The sequence below is a fragment of the Pezoporus flaviventris genome, unplaced genomic scaffold, assembly GCF_033815535.1.
Source record: "Pezoporus flaviventris isolate CSIRO_AGI_PZ_B2104156 unplaced genomic scaffold, CSIRO_AGI_Pfla_v1 ptg000013l, whole genome shotgun sequence".
In the NCBI taxonomy this organism is placed as follows: domain Eukaryota; kingdom Metazoa; phylum Chordata; class Aves; order Psittaciformes; family Psittacidae; genus Pezoporus; species Pezoporus flaviventris.
In genome coordinates, this window is record NW_026892561.1 from 8,159,716 (window position 1) to 8,179,865 (window position 20,150).

A 20,150-nucleotide genomic window follows, 5' to 3' on the forward strand; every position below is an offset into this window, starting at 1 on the left:
ACCTTTCCTAAGACCTGCTCACTTGGAAGGGCTCTGGGTAGTACCTGACTGTGAGACACGTGTACTACACAACCAACATCCACTGCTTTGCATTTATCACAAAAATTCCCAAGAAAACAGTACTTCTGCAAGATATTTGTGCGTTTACACACCATCAAACCTTGTTACTGCAACGCTATAGAAACACATTTCAAGTCTGTTGCTTAGGTCTTTTTCCTATTTGATATCTAGGGGACTTTGTATATGTCTCATGAAAGCTTGAGTGCTCGTACCTCTGCACCAAAACCATTATAAAGAATGTAAAACCAAAGTGAATAGCTCATGCGAGAGTGGCTGTGTTTCACAACCTCCTGAGAAATTACTTTTAAAACCACCCAAACATTCCACTCATGAAAGAACAGGTGAGCTGTATGGGTCACAATTACATTAACATTCTCTGCAACAATCTTCTACCTGCCCTCTGTCATTAAACTAATTTCCCATGAGCAACCTTCTGAATGAGTCTATATGTGGATTTTTCAACAGATTAAAATCTTAACTCTCCAACCAGAGCCACAATAAACCCCAGATGGGTGAGACTCAGTTGCGCGCAAAATCTCTGAGAAGGTAATTTGTAAAATGATTTTGCCTCCTGGACATCATTTCTCGAATTAATGCAAACTCTGAAGGCTAACCCTATCTGGCATTGCTGTGAGGCAAGGCAAACTTCAAAGCAACCTAAATTAGCACACAGACTGCAAAACACTATTAATAAACTTTCACATAGAGAGTAACTCCCAACTCTAACTACAGCAGGCAAGCTCTACAATCAACATGAGAGATGCAGAGAGCTATAGTATATGGAAAGGCTGGAAAAGCTTATTAATTTTGTCACAGAAAAATGGGCAGAGGGGGAGCTGGGGCAAAAAATAAACCCGGTGTGTTTAGAAAGCAGGAACTGTGTTGTTAACCCGGGTTCAGAGAAGTACAACTGTTTGGAAAGAAATAGTGGCAGGACTTTGGAAAGAGATCATGATCCAGTAGAAAACTTTGACAGCGTCTGAAAGAAACTACCTCTAATCCAGGAAGTGGCTCTAAACCAAAACTGCAAGGCAAAGGGAAGGGATGACAGAAAAGCAAGGATAGGAAAGACTATCATTGGGAAGCTGATTGTGAACCTGCCAGTGAGCTTCAGAAATAATGTCTACAATAGGACTGAAGAATCAAAGGAGTCTCTTCTAAAGACGTCAATTCAAATACCACACAACTCAGAAGACTGCTGTTGCATCCTGGCATAGGCTTGGTCAACGTAATCACACATTCCTGCTTTAAGCGCAAGGTATTAGTGAAGAACATTGTTAAAACCAGCCAGTCCCTTCTTTCCCTCTAAGAGTTTCTTGTAATCCTCTTGCTTTGTCAGAAAGGCTGACAGAGAATGCTGTGTTTATTGAAACCTGTTATTTACTTATTTGAAAAAGGGTCAAGAGGATGTATTGTAACACCATATGAAACAAAAGATTTAGAAATAATCAAAAGGTACATGCTTTTTTCTACTCATGTTTGGCTTAACAGAGGTCTCTAGAGTTTACAGATTTACTGTAAAGAAGACTCAGTTTCCAGCTCCTGATGTACCTCCAAAGCACCGCCAAATTTATTGGCAATAATTTCTGGCAAAAATATCTAGTAAAAATTATTTAGGACATGTGGAAAATAATCACTTTTCCTCCTACATTAGAAGGTCTCATCTTACCTGTCAAGAGCTGGAGTTAGACGGTAATCTTTGGTTGCTGACAGGATGGCTTTGATCAGATTATCTGGGGAGAAAGGAAGGAGACATTAGGAACAAGTTCTTGCTTTTAATGGAAATGAAAACCAAAGTGATGTAAAGCATCTGAAGCTGTAACTTGGAGGAACTGAAATAAAGTCCACATTAGGAATGTACACTTCAACTTGCATATTCCCATTTTCTCTGACTTTCATATGCTGGCTGCAACTGCTCAAACGTGTTATGTGCCAAATTCTGATGCAGCGAGCAAATACCTTGCACAAAAAGTATGACAGGAAACAAACATAGTACAGTTTAAGGCAGTGGTTTAATATGCACTTCCATGAGACTGCATTTTCACAAACAATTCAGACATGAAAAAAACAGTATCACTGTCAATGGTTGCTTTCAGACAAGCTTTTATGCCATTGGGCAGTGAACTGGATGCAGGAACAGAACCAGGTTAAAGCTGATGCTTTTTATCTTCCTGGGTTACTTTTAGTTTAGGTTCAGTTCCTCAGTCTGCCTTTCTTCATGGCAGGATCCAATTAAATCATCACAACTGCTTAAAGAAATGCCCATTGAACTACAGCTACTCTGATACCCCATGAACACTGCAGCAGCCAGATGGTGTAAGTTATGCAAGCGCAGACACACACACAAATTAAATATATTAAATTGTAGAAGCACAATGATTAGACATAAATAATTCTATCGACTGGAAATTTTTGAGTCTGCTTCCTTTTAGATTTTGTCCTTTGTCCCTGATTTTTCCACCTCCCTATCCCATAAAGATCCAAACTCCTTTACGACCAGGGCCAAGAAGCAGCAATGCTTTGCCTAGCCTGGATTTACAAATGCACCAGTAAATTCAGAATGTACTTGGTCTGACAAGAAGTCCATCTGTCTCCAGATCCTGACTCTAACTGTGGCCTTAAGCAGATGACTAAGAGAAGCACAAGAATAATGCAAATAGACATAATATTTCCCTGAAATTGTCTTTTACTACTAAATTATTTTCACATCAGGGATTTAATGTGTCAGCTATAGCTTCTATATATCTGGCAACCCTTAGGCATTCTCTTTTTTGAGCCTGGAACCCTCCTGGATCCACACGGACTTTCAATCACTTCCCATTCCTGATTTTGAATACGGCTTTTCTGAGCTTCAGTTATGACACAGGAACATTGAGAAGACAGACATCAAGTGATTGCTTACAGTGAACTTAAATAGTCTTCCTGATAGACGCTACTTACTGTAATGAGCACAGTTTGGAGAGTCCCTTTCAAATAAAGAGTTCTGTTCTTGTTTATTATGTATGGCCCTCTGCAAAAAGTACAGGACAAGGATATCGATGAACACATGAGCTCAAGGCAGTCCGTGTGCCAAACAGCTTTGAACTAGATGGTTACTTTGAGATTTGGGGAAGTTTTTGACATGGCATTACTGGCAGCCCCTGCCAAATATTACAAGCTGGGAAATGTGATTACTTTCAGAAGATCATATTTTGGACTAAAGTAAGGAAAGAGGCAATTTGTAAGGCAAAAGCAACTTACTTGGCTAACAAAATAGTGGTTTTGTTTAATTTTCCTTCATCTGAAGAATTTCTTTTGATGCATTGGCAGCAGGTTCCCTCTCCAGCAGGAATGCTATTTCCCTAAGTCTGCTGCAACAGTAGTAGGTTGTTGTGACCTCTAATGGCACTATGCCACAGTCCTCTCCTTGGCCTATCTCATACCTTGACTTTTGCTGGACAGTCTACATTACTGTGGTTGTCTTCCCACACTCTTAGGAAAGAGATCTAAGGACTGCATGTCAAGGGCTGCAACCTCCCATCTCCCAAGCTTTTCTTATGCCAGGTTTGCTCTACCACCCACAAGTTAACACCCTGGAGGTCATCCATTATACTATATTAAAAAGTACATTAAAGGAATACAGTTGTGTAATGCACTCAAATAATTCTGGTTTTCTTGCCACGTATTTAGTAATGCCTTCACAGTGAATGCACCAGTGAATGCTTCAGAAATGAAATACGACTGGATATGACAGCATTTGAGATGAGGATGCTTCCCATTCCCATCATCCAGAGGGAAAACACAAACAAAACAGGACATTCAGTACAGAGTATGAATGGCCAAATGGGAGGTATCTCTTCAGCAGCCCCCACAGTCCAATGACACATGGCATCCAAGAGGTTTGAAAGTTGCATAAATCAGTGTTATCATTCAAAACTGCGAAAGAAGCTCAATAAAAGACAAAGTACCGCACTGCCAAGTGTTGACTGACAGCAGGAATTAAGGTGTCACAGATGCTGTCTGTGCTACTTTGTCTAGTCTAGCACCCTCATTGGAAGTCAGAAGCAGGAGCCACAAGCACTAACAGGAAAAGCTAATGGCCTGGGCAGAGGAGAGGCACTAGGTCCTTTTTGACTGAGCTGGAACTATACCAGAAAATGGACACTATGCTGCTGCTGAGGTGAGCACTTGCATTTGGCACCTAGCTCACTGGCACCAGTGATGGAAAGACAAGACTTCCTCCAGAAGGAGCTTCTGTACCTTCTTGGGGCAAGATCTGAGGGGTCAGCAGATGCTGCTGTGGCTGATCTGCAATCTTTCACAAGATGATGAAAATACCTGCAATAGGGAACCACTGGCAGTATCTTTTACCACAGCTGGGTCAAGGTGGAGGGATTTCACTTGAAATCACTGCTGCAAAGACTATTATCACAGATAGCAACCTGCAGGACACAAAGTAGTGTTTATCTCTAGGTTATGACTAAAGATAGCCAGGCACCAGGAAAGCAGGTGGATTCTGTAAAGTAAATTGATGGAGCATGTTTTCTTCAGGTGAGAAATTGAAAGGGTAATAAGCATAGTCTGCCTCATATACCTATGTACTGAGTGATAATAACAAGTGCAAGTATGTTACATATGCTATAAAGAACAATTCTTTCCTGTTTCAAGTAACAGACTTTGTGTATAGCCACTGGCTGAATACTGATTTGTCAATGAGTGAAAGCAAGTTTTGGAAGGATAAAAGAAAAACCAAGCCTTCAAGAGCAGAGTCACTGCACCAGTATATGCACAATATCATTGCTATCCCCATGACCTAGGCAATAACTGACACATTTTACCTTCATGCAGTAGCTTCTGGGCAGATTCAAACTGTTTTACAGGACAGTGGCTACTAAACTAATTTTGATGTTGTACACATTGATGCTAAACTTCTAAACAACTCACATTAAACCATTACCTGAGTTAGTAGCACATCTGCACATCAGCAGCAGACCTGGTATGCTGCACATTGGCCACAGAACCCCTCCAGTGGGGTAGGACAGCAGTGGGAACAACTGGCACCAGGGCAGCAAGTTTCTCTGGGGTAGGCATATTCTTAAGCTTGTGACTGGGACCTACGTGCACTGAACACAGCAAAGAACAAAACAGAGCAACCCAAGATCAGTGTTTTAGGGGAGTACACTTTGTTCCTGATAACTCCCAGCTTCTCTCCATTCATCTATAGATTTTATTTTGGGTTTTTTTGTTCTATTATTTTAAGGCACCAGCTGCATACAGCCCTGCCTTTAACATGAACTCACACGCAAAAGAAGGATTGTTTTATTAGGGCAACAACTATGCAAACAATTTGTTTTGATTTTTTTTTTTTTTCTTCTTTCAGATGGTTTATCCATGTTGTGAAGAAACCACAGCATGGTACAAACACAATGCTAGCCCAGGCACAACTCCTTCCTTGCTCGGCAAATGGGAAAAACACATAGTGGTGGGTGTGCTCTGCCTTGTATACATGTGCAAAGAGGGGCAAGGAGGGACCTGAGAGTACATGTTCCAAGTACTACAAAGGAAAAAAATCCTTCCTGTTACAAGCAGCAGGTATGCATGCACTCGCCTCCTGCTTCCAGGGCCAGGCATACAGCCAGTTCAGGTGTAACAGGATTCATTAGCTCAGACAAATCCCCATTCAAACAGGTCTTTTAATTCTTTGAGGGCCATTTCCAGGCTAGAAAAGTTTCAGCTGCTTTGGTTGAGCACAGAACCCCAGCAAATCAGCCCAGCAGACATGTCTCAGCACTATATGCCCGGAAACATGAATCATGGAGAGCACGGTGCAGAGACCTCCAGGTCTCCACGGCAGGTCAGCTCAAACCAAGGAGAACTTTTTACCTGCTATTCATTTCACTGCTGGCACAGAAGCAGCTCCCACAGATCCATCAGCTTTACATCATATTTACCCTGGACAAGGAGAGCTGGCAGCACTGTACCATGGCTATCTTGCATCCTCCAAGAGATCCTTCAGATATACTGAACAGGCAGGAACAGAACAGCTTGGACAAAACCACGCACTTCTTCCCTGTCACTCTCCTCCCCTAACAGTATGGATAAAAAGTGAATTCATCTTTGAAAAGCATTTAATCTTTGGCCTCTTCCCAGCTGCCAAACAGGCAGCCCAGCAGGTACAAATTAGTTGCATGTTTTATGAAATACAAACTTCCCACTGAAAACTGCATTCAAACACCAAACTTGTCTCGAGCCGATCATCCAACAGCCTTGCAGCAGCCACAGTTTTGGTAACCACTTGAACGCTGAGTAAGCCCAACAGCAGTGTTGCTTCCTCTGTACTGTTCCTCCTGTTCATCCTCACAAGATTCAAGGCAGATGTTATCAATACTGAATCCTTCCTCCAGTGTGTAGTCAAACACTGATATTTAAATAGCAAGGGCAGTGCTGCCATCCCTGGGGCTGCGGATGTTAGCTGTCCTGTAGTGGCACACATCTCAGCAGCAGCTCCCTGGCAGTCCATTATTTCCTCTTAGCTCAAATAGCTCAATTTCTCTCAAAGAGAGAAAATTGTAATGCAGTGGCTCTGCTCACCTGAAACCATCCACATGGTAGGCATAAGAGCATAAGAATATAGTATACATACATATGTTTTGTATAGGGAGGAATGTTTGTGCTGTTTAATTCTAGTTGAAATATTAGGCAAGTGAACTTATGCCAACAGTAAAAATATATGGCTTTTATACAGCTCCTTCAAGTCAAAGGCTGTAAAGTAATATATATACACATATATAAACATATATGCATATACCTGAAGTCACCCTCTCAGGTCCTTCACCTATTCCTCTCATTTCTGAAAGCAGTAAATGTCTTTATACACTGAGAGAATAAAAATTACTGAAGGTCATAAGGCAAGTAAGTGCCCTTCAGTAAATGATAATTAGGAAGAGAATAAGGTCTTTGACTCCTACATAAGCCCTCTGCAAAGGTTTCAATCTTCAGATAGCTCTCTAGCTTACATGGTCTTTACATGGTTCTCCTACCATACTTTAATGATAAATCAATGGAAATGAACATCAATATCCTGCATTTTCACCCTCACTTTCTCCCATTAGTAAACAATGAACACATCACCAGGGCAAGCAATCTACTGCAGTTTTCTGCAGCCATAGTTTATTTTTCTTCCCTGTCATGGAGAATTTAGGTTACTGGGGAGAGTGGGAGATTATTTAACCCATTCATCTATCAACCGCTATGCACACACTATTACTATACAAACAAAGCAAGAAGCCTCTCCACATTTCCTCCCATCCAGAGGAGTTGACTACATTTATCTAAGAATCCTGAGTTATCATAACATATCCTATCAGCTTTGCCTTACAACATCAGAAGATTCAAAAGCAGCTCAGGCCTGCATGATTTCTCTGAACACAAGTACGTCTTGACTTCAGGTTGACCCTGAAATTTTCAGACATTTAGAAAAACTAAAAGTAAATAGTTAGAAATTAAGCAGGCACTGACCACACAGTGAGAACCAGTGTAACTCCCAGTTCTAGCTTTTTTCTGTTATTTATGTGGAGGAGTGGAGACCTTCACTGTAAATGTCAACAACACTTCACACTGTTGTTTCTAACATATAAGCTTTTTGCTTGTATCATTAAAAAGACATGGGAGACCTAGAGACCTTTCCACTCCACAGGGCTTACTGCAGGCATCTCACAGGGTGTACCTTCTGCCTGCCTTGAAAGTAGGGAAATTGGGCTGATCATGCACTCTTGAGTGGCCAAGAGGTCAACATTTTTCAAGTTGTCCATACCAGCCATCTTTCTCAAAAATCAGAAAGTCTACATACCCTTATTGCCAGCAGCAAGGATTTCAATACCATGCATTAGGGTAAAGAAACAGTGCGCTGCTTCAGTCTCTCTAGCTAGAACTTCTTTTAGCAGCGCACTGGGCATCAGCTTTAACTTTTGGGAACACACTGACTAGAGTGAGGTTGATCAACATCCCTGAAGCATTCCAGTCTCATCTGCATACGGGTGCCTGTCCCACGATAACAGAATTCCACGTGTGTGTCAGGTTTGGGGGGCGAGTAAGCTAAACACATTGCTGTGGGTTAAACAAATTGCAATATTTACAAACAAGCTGCAAGCACAAACCCAGCGCATAATTATTTTGGGTTTTTTTACACTACCCAGAAGTTCACCTCTGTGTAAAGTTTCTTCTTCAGCATTTTCTTCCTTAAGATCCCACTCCATGCGGAAGCTTAGTAGTGATCTTTCATGGAAGGATTTACTGCCCAGCACAAGCACATGGACGCAAGTCCCACCACATATTCTGTTCTCCATCTCTCTCCCAGAAGGAACATGTCCAGCCTAGACACACACTATTGTATCTTAGTGAAGGTGGGAATTCACTGAGTACAGCAGGCATCAAAATGAGTCTGAAACTCCCTGCACCATTTTCTGTTATTGACCAGCTAAGCTTAAGAGGTCTCTGCAGGAGAAAGCAGCCACAAAGACTTCCAGACCTTAGAAACAACTGCAAACACATGAACTGGCTCTCAAGGACAGTTAACAACAAACTGCAGGAATTTGTCCCCAAATCACATTTGTGTGTAAACACAAGAGAATGGTTTCTTGAGGTTATTAGCCGTACCAGATTTGGGCAGTTTACTTGAGATACACCTTACTACTTAAAACTGACACTACTTCCAATATCCCAATACTTCCACTGATGACTTTTAATGGTATTAAAGCAAGAGGCATATGGTGTTGCATAGATACAAAACACAGAAGAACAAAACAGGAAAACTGAAGATGCGTGGTACCTCCCTAACAATCTTAGGGAAACCTGGCATGTGTTAAATATAAGCTCCAGAAAGCTCTTTAGGCCTTTTTTTATAACAAGATACAAATAAAATACGTAACAATTGGACACTTCATTTACATCGTAGTTTTGGAGCCTTCAGGGATTTTTTTTCCCAAGCTTTTCTTCACAACCAAAGAGTTTGTTTTTCCAGAATACAAGCTTAGTTCCCAACATAATCCCATGGCTTGGAAAGTTGGAACATCAATTTAAAAAATCAATTACTCTAAAAAATGGGCAACGTTTTGCATCAGCCATGCATTAACCATTTTGATCCAAACTTAAGTTTGATGCGCAGGAAGCAATAAAGCCTGTAGAAACAGGCTAATTCACGCCAAATGAAAATGGTCCTTGAAAGATTCACAATGTGCTGTTCAAAGACAAGCAGAAGCATAAACACAGTTGTTACGGAGGGCTGTTCTTACCCTTGTTTCTGCATTTTTGATGCCACTTCACAGATATCCAAGCGCTGTCTTCAAGGCCAAAAACCTCAGTAACTACTACAGTGATTTTTAATTCTGACCCTTGCAGGAGCATTAAGATGTGCACTTCAAATCATGACAGCCAGAGAAGACCTGCTCTTCTCTCTAGGAGGTAAGAGGAATAATATTCATGTTTCAACTGCACTTCGACACTTCTGGGAAGAACTCCAATATGAAGTCACCCAATTAACTGCAGACTTGGGGTTTGAGATCTCCTTAGGGCACCTTTCCCTTTTCAGTGGGTTGGGAGGAAGACTGTTCTTTAAGCACATTCAACAGCAAAGCATCAATTTTGACTGAAATAAGGGACTGCATCGGAGGATTGTACTTTCATCAAGAGAGCTCAAGAGTGAGAGTTGATTTAACTTCAAAATTCACAATAACTTCCCTTTAGACATTAGAGGCTTTATTCAGTAACGAAAAGCCGATCCTCTACCTCTTCTGAAACTTCTGATTTTTTTTTCCCTTCAAACCTCTCATTTAATTTCTTGAGGCTATAACATCAGCTAGATTCCCTGGGGAAACAGCCACATTTTTATAGCTATATTCCCATGTAATAATGGTAACTATTACCAATTTTGGTCAAATGTAAAATTCTAGTGGAAACTAGTTCAAAAATCTGCCTCAAACTCAAGAAGAAACAACAATCTTGTATTAATACCTACTCTGAGCAGAACTAAAGGCTATACATGCTTGTGCTTGCTTGTTTGTTAAAGGAAGAACACAAAAAGAGTAACAAAAAATGCTCACAGTAGGAAAACCATCTGTACAACACAGTACAATTAACACAATAAAGACAAGGTTGGAGAATTAAAAGCAGAAAAGAGACACTTCATGATCAAGCACGCCCAGTCAAATGTAGTGAAGGTGTCTGCATGTGATACTCCAGCCTCTATAAAGGGCTGGAAGAAGAGGTTGGAAAAGCCTTACTTTTCTGATAGTTTTTCTTTGAGTCAGCTGTAAATCTCCATTGTGATGTCTGAGTGACTATGTTTTCTCAGAGATAAAGCATTACTCATGCCAAGAAAGTTTATGTGGAAGAAAAAGCTATGCAAGAAAAACACACTTGAAAAGAGATTTTTTTCCTGATAACATTTTGATATGCCAACTTTTGCACGCCTGAAAATTCAACATTTTCTCTGAAGATGAATGACCTTTTCCCCATGAGACTAATGAAACCACTGTTAAGCAGCACTGAACCACGGTTCTTCCCAGAAGCACTAACACAAAAGAAAACATCCAAATAAAACCAAGTACAAGCACAATTAACCATTGCACAATGCATCTATTAGCATTGGTGCTCTGGGCAAAGACTTGATTTCTTTGTCATCAAATGTGTCACCACTTCCAGATGCCCCTCTTGTATCAGATGAAAAGATGAAGTCTCCTGGCCAGTATGTACATACTACGTTTGATAAAACTGTAGCACTTAAACACAGAATCATAGAATCAACTAGGTTGGAAAAGACCTTTAAGATCATCAAGTCCAACCTTTACCCCAGCACTGCCAAGTCCACCACTAAACCATGTCACTAAAGACCTCATCTATACAGTTTTTGAACACATTCCAGAGATGGTTCTTTATATTCTCGTATCACCACAGGGGACAAATTGCTTCCTAGATTCCTGGTGAGAGGCAAATTTTAAGATGGTGATAAGAGAGTCACTCCCTAAGAAATGAATATCACAATTGATAACAAACTGATTCAGGGCCTCTCTGCTTAAAACAATCTGAAAGGAACAAAGATAGAAGTGAAGACCTATAATTACTGCTAAGCAATGACACAATGACTGACTAACTGCATGGAATAGATATTACATGATCATGTCTGTTCAGTTTTTTTGTGTATGCTGTGCCATATGTTTTCACTTAAGTTCAAAAAAAGCTGCAGCAACTCAACTCTCCCATCCTCATCACACAGAGAGGATGCCAGATACTAGCTACTTTTCCTTAGAAAAGCCTTTTATATTCTTTAAGCCACATATACTGAGAAATTCTATTAATAGTCAGGTATTTCTCCAGTCTTGTTTGTTGTCCTTCTCCTAATAACTCTTTCCTTTTGCTATAGCTACAGAGGTAAATTCAGGGAGGAGGCCCTCTGGGATTAATAATCTCAGTAATGCTATAAACAATTTTTCCATTTCTTATTCATTGACAAATTTAACCCTAAAAGCAGTGCACATGCTAGACAATCTCTGCAACAATATGTACAACATGTGCATATTCATACCTCCATAAGTTACACTGATAGAAACACTGCTATAAAAGGGTGCAAATACAAAAGAAGACATTTCAATTTCAATAAAAAGGAAACAATCTTCATGCAACTCATTCAAGAGCCTGAGATTGCTGCAGTCTCCTTGATCTGAAGTGTAAAAGCTGCAGGAGTAGGCCTGGTGGGTGCTGGGGGAGAAGAATTCCTACAAGCAAATTAGACCCTCACAAATGGTGAAATGTGAGAGGCACTCCAACATCCCAGTTAATGCCGAAACAATAGCCTGGGACATAGGAGGGTACTTGGCAGCCTGAGCTGTCCCCCACAGGACATCTTGACATTTGTAGCTTTTGGAGTTCCAACTTTCTGTTACAGTTTGGTCTTCTCAACAACTTAAGGTTGACTAATTTCATTGTGTTCCTGAATGACATCCCCCTGCTCTGGCTACATACACACTAATAAACAAATCAGCAGCAGGGCATAGGCCCACACTCTTCTACATGAACCTGCACTATTAAAACATTAGCACAGTCCCTGATGGTTTTCAGCAGGGCCAAATATCCTCCCCTCAATAATTCTCACGCATTCATAAGGTCACAAGCTAATTCAGGCCAGTGACCTTTCTTGATAGGAAGCTTGGATATAGCCACCCTCTTGGAGGGGGCGGGCAGGGAGTGAACCTGTTTGAACAATGAGCTCAATTGCCTTAAGGACCAGAGGATAGCCATTTTATTTATTAATAGAGATGGAGTTATCATTTCCAAGTGCTCACAGTGGCACAACCCATTTCCAGATTCTGTCAAGTCACATAGTAGGAGAGGAGACAGCAAGCTCAAAGAGGCACTAACAATCTCATTTTTTAAAGTAAGTGCAGTCTTCATCTATTTCTAATACCTTGTAGAGGTTACTAAGAGACCACTGTTCAAAAAGAATTTGTAAAAGACTTCCCAGTATGTGCCTCATCTCAGAGAGTCCTGCTCATAAAGTAGTAGGGTCACCACATGCTTATTCCTGCGCTTCTTTAGCAGACAAGTAATCACTAAGGTGGTTAACTAATGATAACAGCAGTTTTCAATCTGTTATGAGATGTGCGTTATTCCTACAGCAATAGTCTGTTTCAGAACCACCATCGTGTCGGGCAAAGTCTATAAAAACTTTCATGTTCAGAACCATATTCACCTTGAGGGCTTTTACACGCAAATGCTCTTGGAGAGAGTGGAGGACGCTGGTCATCAAACCCCACAGCATGGGCTAATGGCCAAACCAGAAAATGACCAGTGGACAAAAGTAGCAATCATTCTTTTATAAAGAAACATTGTTAAGCTTTCTATGTTATATTGAGTACTTTTAAGCATCTGAAGATGGAATAACTGTCTTTACAATCACATTATTTTTGAAGAACATGAAGATCCCTGATGAACTGCGTCAAAACGATCAGCGCACTGCCTTCTCCTCGGTATGATCACCTTTAAACAGCAGTAGACCTGCCCTGAAAATTTCTGAGCCACTTCTACTCTTTTACATGTAATTTATACAGACGTGTTACTCCAAATTAGTGCAGCTCAGTAGACAATGCTCCTCAAAAGCTGCTTTCCCCTAAAGATTGCAATCTTGAAATTTTCTTTCTTGGACCAGTAAACAGCAAATGATGGATGAAAAAGGATTTATCTCATTTTTTTTCAGAGACAAAGCAAAGGAAAAATTATCTGAAAGTCTGAAAAACAGAGAGAAACTTTAACTAGGAAAGCAGAAATGGTGTATTAGCCTCTGAGCTCTCAAGAAATTCTTGATTTCATAACTTTAGCATTTTCAAGCTACCACAGATAAGTTTCTAGAAGTTTCTTGGAACATGCATCATTACTGAAAGTGAGCTCATCTTTTAGCTCTATTTCACACACACACAAAAAGAAAAAAAAGTCCATCTTGCACTTGGACTAGATCACAGTGTCTCAAAAACACTGGGTGATATTCACTGCAGTTCTCAGGGTAATCTTCCTATTACCAACCCAGCTGCAGTCAGTATCTATAAACACCGACCGCCTTTCCCAGTATGATGCACGTCAGAAATCCCAGCTGATGGTGTCACGGGGCTTCATAATGCACAAAGAAGAACTTCTGCCCCATCTGTTTCAACACAGGCATCTCGCTACACTTTCTCAGCCACCCTGACTACTCTTTTTCCCATGCACATCTCAGCTCTGATAGTCTTCATCTCGCACCAGCACGTGACTGAGCTCCATGCTGCCTGCCTGGATCAGTTGTTTGGATATCATTAGATTGCCCTGACTGAAAGCCCTAATGAGGTGCTGATCCCATCATCCAATCACTCAGCTGAGCCCGAATGCATCCCGTGGGACAGCCAGAAAAGACTGATGCAAGAATTCCAAGTGATGTGTAACATGAAAGGGCACCATTCGCATCACTAGGACTCACAGCCTGTCAGCACAGCCATTAGAAATCCTGGGCTACAGAGATTTATAATTCAACCCTCCCACACACAGAACTTGCTCCAGACTTAAACTTGGCACAAAATTCAGTCCCAGGAGGGCATTAAAAAAAATAACCCATTCAACGGTTTCCATCCCATGGCTTCAGCTCACAGCCATTTAAATAATGGCAATTTCTCATTTCTCTTTTTAACTGAGGAAATCCAATACAAAACATCAGATTTACATAACATTGCGGTGGTGATACAAGCTGGCACCAAACCCAGGGAGAAGGCTGCCAGAGCCATTCCGTCATCCCCTTTTTCGGTGAATTTCTCCATTTGGATTCAGTTTAACAGAACGATTTTTATTAGGTCTAGCTTACATCATCTTTAATCTGCAACTCCCACCTCCACGTTGGTCAGGCAGCTTGCCCTAGCTTTGTACACCTTGCGTGTCTCCTAGAAGGGCACAAGCCCAGCTATGGCCAACACAGCCTTCCACTTGTGCTGCCACTGTTATTTCCCTGTTGCAAACTGCTGGCTGATTTAGAGGACAGCAATTAGTTGCCTATTGAGCTGCGAAAGACTGACTGGACAAGGAAAGGACATACACAAAACAAAGAAGGGAATTGATGCAAGCCAAGAGAAATTTGTCAGTAGATCCTTTGATTTGATCAGAGATTGTTCTGACAACACCTGCTTCCAGGGAGAGATACAGACCCAAGCCTACTGTGGCTGCAGTTCTTTCTCTAGCAGGTATTTAAATTCCCATGGGGGCCATCTGTAATCTTGAATGTGTCACTGGGAAAAAAACCTTGGAGGTTGATGCAATGCCATGAGCACTTTTCAATAAATATATCAGACTTCAGGAAGTCTGCAGCAGTTCACTGCAGTGAACATAAGCCTTCTCCTCCACCACTACACTCACTCAGAGAGGCCACTGGTAGCACCTGCAAAACATATCTTCTGCTGGGTGGTCTACTGGCTCCCACCTCATCACTACCAGCACCACTCATGCTCTCCCCATGGCATACTTGAGACACAGACCTTGCTGCCACACTTCAGACATGTCCAGTCCCCAGAGGACAGGGCATATTACAAGTCATCATCAAAGCATCTGAACAGATTTTTCCTATTTGTTATACAAGTCAACAAATAGCACAACTATAAAATAATTACATGACCAAATGCTATAAAAAAAAAAAAAATGAAGGTTTGTATCAGTGGTCAAACCTAAGGCTCCAACACTCAGGAAGAGGAGTCCTTCCTCTTTTTTAGAGAATTACTGATTTAACAGTACTTTAAATCAGTTTGGACTTTCTGTTACAGTCAGCAAAGATGCTACAGCAGTCAGAGTCAAAATGCTTCTGCCAGAATATGGTGGTAGGCCTAAATTACCATTGTTGCACTGATTCTCCCCATGTAATCATCACCCCTAAGACCAGCCTCTGAGGTCTATGTTCCAGCTGCGAAAACCCTTCTGTGTTTCTGAGAGCTACATGTACAATATTTCTCTCAAATAGGAGAAAAAACCCAAGCCAAAGGGACCACCTGTACTTTCAAAATGGAAGAACAAGATGGGGCAAGTATCTGCAAAACTACCTTCTTTTCCAACAACTTCACAGTTTTCTCATACCTTGTCCTTTAATTCCAAAGGGGGGTACAAAGTCCCTGATACGAGCCCATTTCCTGAAGGAATCATCCAAGAACATTGGTGCCGGCTTCGAGAACCTGAGAAAACCAAAATGAGAGAGAAATTAACTCCCGAAGTATAAACGATAAATTTCTGTAGGGAGGTTGAGAGAATCCATTCCTAAGTGCTGATTCTACATTCTCATTGGCAAAAATATGAAGGATTTTACTTTTACTCAAGAAATCTGTCAGGATTTGTGCCATGAGAATACCCAAATCACTCAAGTTGTGAGCCTGGCAATCACTTCCACTCAACAACTTAGAACTTCTCCACTATTGTCTGGCTATTAATTTAGATACAGTAAGTTGTAAATTGCAACCAGACTTTAGGCCATTTAACTTTCAGATTTGTGAGAACGAGCCAATTTATGTGCTGTCTATAAGAATATCTGAGGAAGGGGTGTGGAGTTGCCTTTATATTGTTGATTACATACATGTGTGCTGCTCTGTGCAGGTGTGAATGCATGTGGAGAGCAAGGCTGGGGTTATCTGCTCTCATGGCTGCTTCTGCCTCAATCATGCACACACAGAGCAGTCACTGTAACACACGCAAGAAAGGAAACATTTCAGGAGATCATGATGCAGCACTCAGTTTACAGAGAAGGGAAATTCAGTACAGATGTAGGTGTTTTCTTCTGCATTCATTATCATATAAATGACTCAAGAGAGGTCCTTGCCAAACCAAACAGTTGTGATTTATCCAAAATCACTTACAAAGGAAGAGAAATAGTCCTTCTTAACCATGTCATTATGAGAATACATTATCCTAATTACACCCTCAACAGACAAACACAGCAGCTACTAAAAATGTGTCTGTTCTAGAAACAATTAGTACAGTGGCCAGATAGAAGGAAATGATTCACAAGAGAAACTGCAAAAATATCAACTTTCACATGGAATCATTTTCGAGTATGAAGATCATTGCTAGAAAATATGCTAATACTATGTTCATTCAATCATATCAAAACAGTAGGAGGGATGCTCTGGATCAAAATCAATCACACTGTGCTATGAAAATGAAGAAAGGAATGTACTTACTGCATGTTCAGAGCCAGAGAGTACATCTCCACTACAACCACACTGCAAGTGCAAGGTACAGGTGTCTAAAATAAGGACAGCCTGACTAACCTAGGTACTATAACAGGATAGACGTAATGCATTGATTTAACCCTCCCTCGAGGCTGTTTTTGCACTGAGTGTGCAACTCCATGGTACTGCAATCAGATAACTTTTGGACTTGAACTACCTGATTTAAGATAAACTCACCTGCACTACGCCACAGCCAAGTACAGAGCAACAATTTCAGACAGCAGCACAGTGACGAAAGGATGGAATAAATTCCAAATTACAAACTGCTTGAAGTATAGTTCTATCACAGATGCCCAGTAAATCAGAGCTTGGGAGGGGAAAGAAAGACCAACGGTATTTAACAGAATAAGAAGACTCAAAGCCAGCCATGCATAGCACTTCACATCCACTCATGCAATCTTTAATAAGATAATCTATAACTGTAAGGGCAGGATGAACAGATTACATAGCTGATCCAGAAGGAAAGAAATGTTTTCCAGAGCTGAGGATACTAAAGGATCTATGTAGATTTGCCTGGGAAAAAGTGGGAAAGATGCGTTAAATATATTTGAGCTCCTGACGATCTTAAGTAAAACCACCAATACCTGAAGGTCTATTTAAAACCAAAACAAACAACAAACCAACCAACCCCAGGATACAATAATAGTCTGAAAATATCCTAAAAACTTCAATAACCTGACAAATTTGTTCAGCATTTTTTCAAGCACCTTGCTGCACTTAAGTATAAGCATTTTGTTATACTCAGGGGTCTCCAAGGAGGGCCACAAGGATGATCAGGGGACTGGAGCACCTCCTGTATGAAGACAGGCTGAGAAAGTTGGGGCTGTTCAGCCTGGAGAAGAGAAGGCTGCGCAGAGATGTCATAGCAGCCTTCCAGTATCTGAAGGGGTCCTATAGGGATGCTGAGGAGGGACCCTTCATTAGGGACTGTAGTGATAGGACAAGGGGTTAAAACTTAAACACGGGAAGTTTAGATTAGATATAAGGAGGAAGTTCTTTACTGTAAGGGTGATGAAGCACTGGAATAGGTTGACCAGGGAGGTTGTGAATGCTCCATCCCTGGCGGTGTTCAAGGCCAGGCTGGACAGAGCCTTGGGTGATATGGTTTAGTGTGAGGTGTTCCTGCCCATGGCAGGGGGGTAGGAACTTGATGATCTCAGGGTCCTTTCCAACCCTAACTATTCTATGATTCTATGACTTATCTCCACCTTCTTCCAGAATCAATATGAGGAATCTTTGAAGGATTCTCCTACAGTGCAAGAGCTTTTATAACCTGAATGGCTACAGCACAGATGTTCACAGCTCTTCCTTTACAGCTACCACTTGAAATAATAGCACAGGCCAGAAGCCAGGCCCCACAGAACATTCCCCTTTCTCCCTAAGCAGCAGCTGCAGTGAAGAATGATTGTAAGGCCTGGCGGTGACCAGCACCTTTGGGCTGGTTTGTTAGGTCACAAAGCTGCTCTGGTTGCTGCTGTGACATGTGGTCTTCAGGAAGAACTTGGATCAGAAAATACATATATGAACAAGTTTCATTCTCCTCTCAAGAATCAAGAAGATTCCCTACAATACTGCTACAAAGTAGTGCAATGTAAATAAAAAAATGTAGACAGTTCACCTTTTCAAAGAGCATGAGAAAGGTGGTACACGCTGTAAGGTGAGGCCTAACTCAACTCAGAAGTTGGTATTATTTATAGATGCAATTAACTCTCCTGTTTGCAAGTCAGACAGCAGAATAAGCTAGTTTATTGTCCTATGGAATATGCAGTGTCTGTCCCTAACGCAGATTCCCCCTCACAATGTGCCTGGTTAAACTAGAAGGAAAGTCAGATCCTCCTGGGACTCCCTGGAGTCCCCCAGATCACGTGAAGCACTAGCAGGACTGATCTCATGCTCTGTGGTGTCCCTTCTGCATCTGATGACCAGGGGACCAAAGTGATGTCCAAAAAGAGGGGTGAAGTGACCATTGGCCTTTTTACTGTATTTACTACAAGTAAACTTAAGGATTTTTTTTTTAGCAAAGAACACAATATAGCCTTGGACCACCTATTGTTATATTTAACGCTAATGTACACACAGGTAAGGAAACTGATTTTTGATTCATACTTCTGCTTCATTTAAGAGGGGGGAGGAACAGTTTTGGGGGAAATATTATATCCATATGGGGAAAAAAGGAGCAAATTAGAGGATATTTAGCTCCCATAAATCTTGAAGGTAATTCCATTTGGGAAATGTTAAGAAATCATGAATGCCGTAAGCTTATGCATGATCTATGAAAAGCACTTTGCCACCTCAATAAATCAGAGCGGGCAGAACCGATGTCCAGCAGTGACAGGGAAATACTGTCTGCCAGACCTCTCCAGGAGCATGGCTGCTCTGCCTTGGCTATGAAGCCCATCTGGCATATTCTAGGGTCCTTCAGGACATACCAGGATATGCCTCAAACAGGCCATGGGAATGCTTTCTGCAGAGCACCTAAAATACATTCCAAGGAATATGTGGGAGTTTGTCAAACAGAAAAAGTAAATGTTTCTGAATGATGTTAAATTTTGTATCCACTGAGCAGCTTGCATACATGATGCTGCACTTTATCCAAGTCATCTGTCGTGGCTTCCTAAGGGCAGGTTAGCTCCACCTACAACCACAGCTGCAGACCTGAAATAGGCTTGTGCTCTATGTCCAAACAGCACATCAAAGGAGAGTTTTGATTCTTCAGACTTAAATTTTAGGCTTTTCCTCTCTACAACACCCCAAATTCCAGAACAGACATAATGCAACCTCATAGCACATGACAGCCTTGAAAAGATGAGAAATTTGGGTGGCTGTGGCACATGCTGCATGATTTGGGAGAGAAATGCCAAGCATTTAGATCTCTAGTTTGAATGGCAACTCTGATAAAACAACAAAATACATCTAAACAGACTAAACGCTGGATATATTCATTACAAATTACAGTCTAGATGTCTCCCAGCTCTCAAGTGTGTGTTCCTTATACAAAGACATTAGTAAAATCTCTAACACAATTTGTCACTGCACACTGCGAAAGGAAGCGCACTGCCAGAAAACTATTCTTTAACAGGAATCTATGTGGACAAGGAAGTAGACAGATATTTGTGCCTACGGGATTCCAGCATACACAACAAAAAATTATGTTTCCAGTTATTTTCTCCACAGTAAGTAAGATTTGTGACCCCAAACCATTTCTACCTGGAAGGCTGAACAGAAGCTTCTCAGCCAAGTTTTCTAACCATTTCCATTCTGCTCTTGATACAAAGATCCATTCACAGCTACCCCTCTTTGACATGTGCTGAGGCATTCAACATCAGCAGCACTAACTTC

General features: G+C 41.2%; 1 protein-coding gene across 8 annotated transcripts in view; it reads right to left on the reverse strand.

Annotated features, from left to right (window-relative positions):
- The window catches only part of ST3GAL3 (ST3 beta-galactoside alpha-2,3-sialyltransferase 3), a 188,195-nt gene that overhangs the window by 57,721 nt on the left and 110,324 nt on the right, over window positions 1–20,150 (reverse strand). For all 8 annotated transcript variants that reach the window (XM_061451466.1, XM_061451467.1, XM_061451472.1 and 5 more), the window contains 2 exons: window positions 15,667–15,761; window positions 1,730–1,793 (listed from right to left, as the gene is read on the reverse strand). In XM_061451466.1, the coding sequence (XP_061307450.1) occupies window positions 1,730–1,793; window positions 15,667–15,761 (159 nt within the window). The remainder of the gene's footprint in view (window positions 1–1,729; window positions 1,794–15,666; window positions 15,762–20,150) is intronic.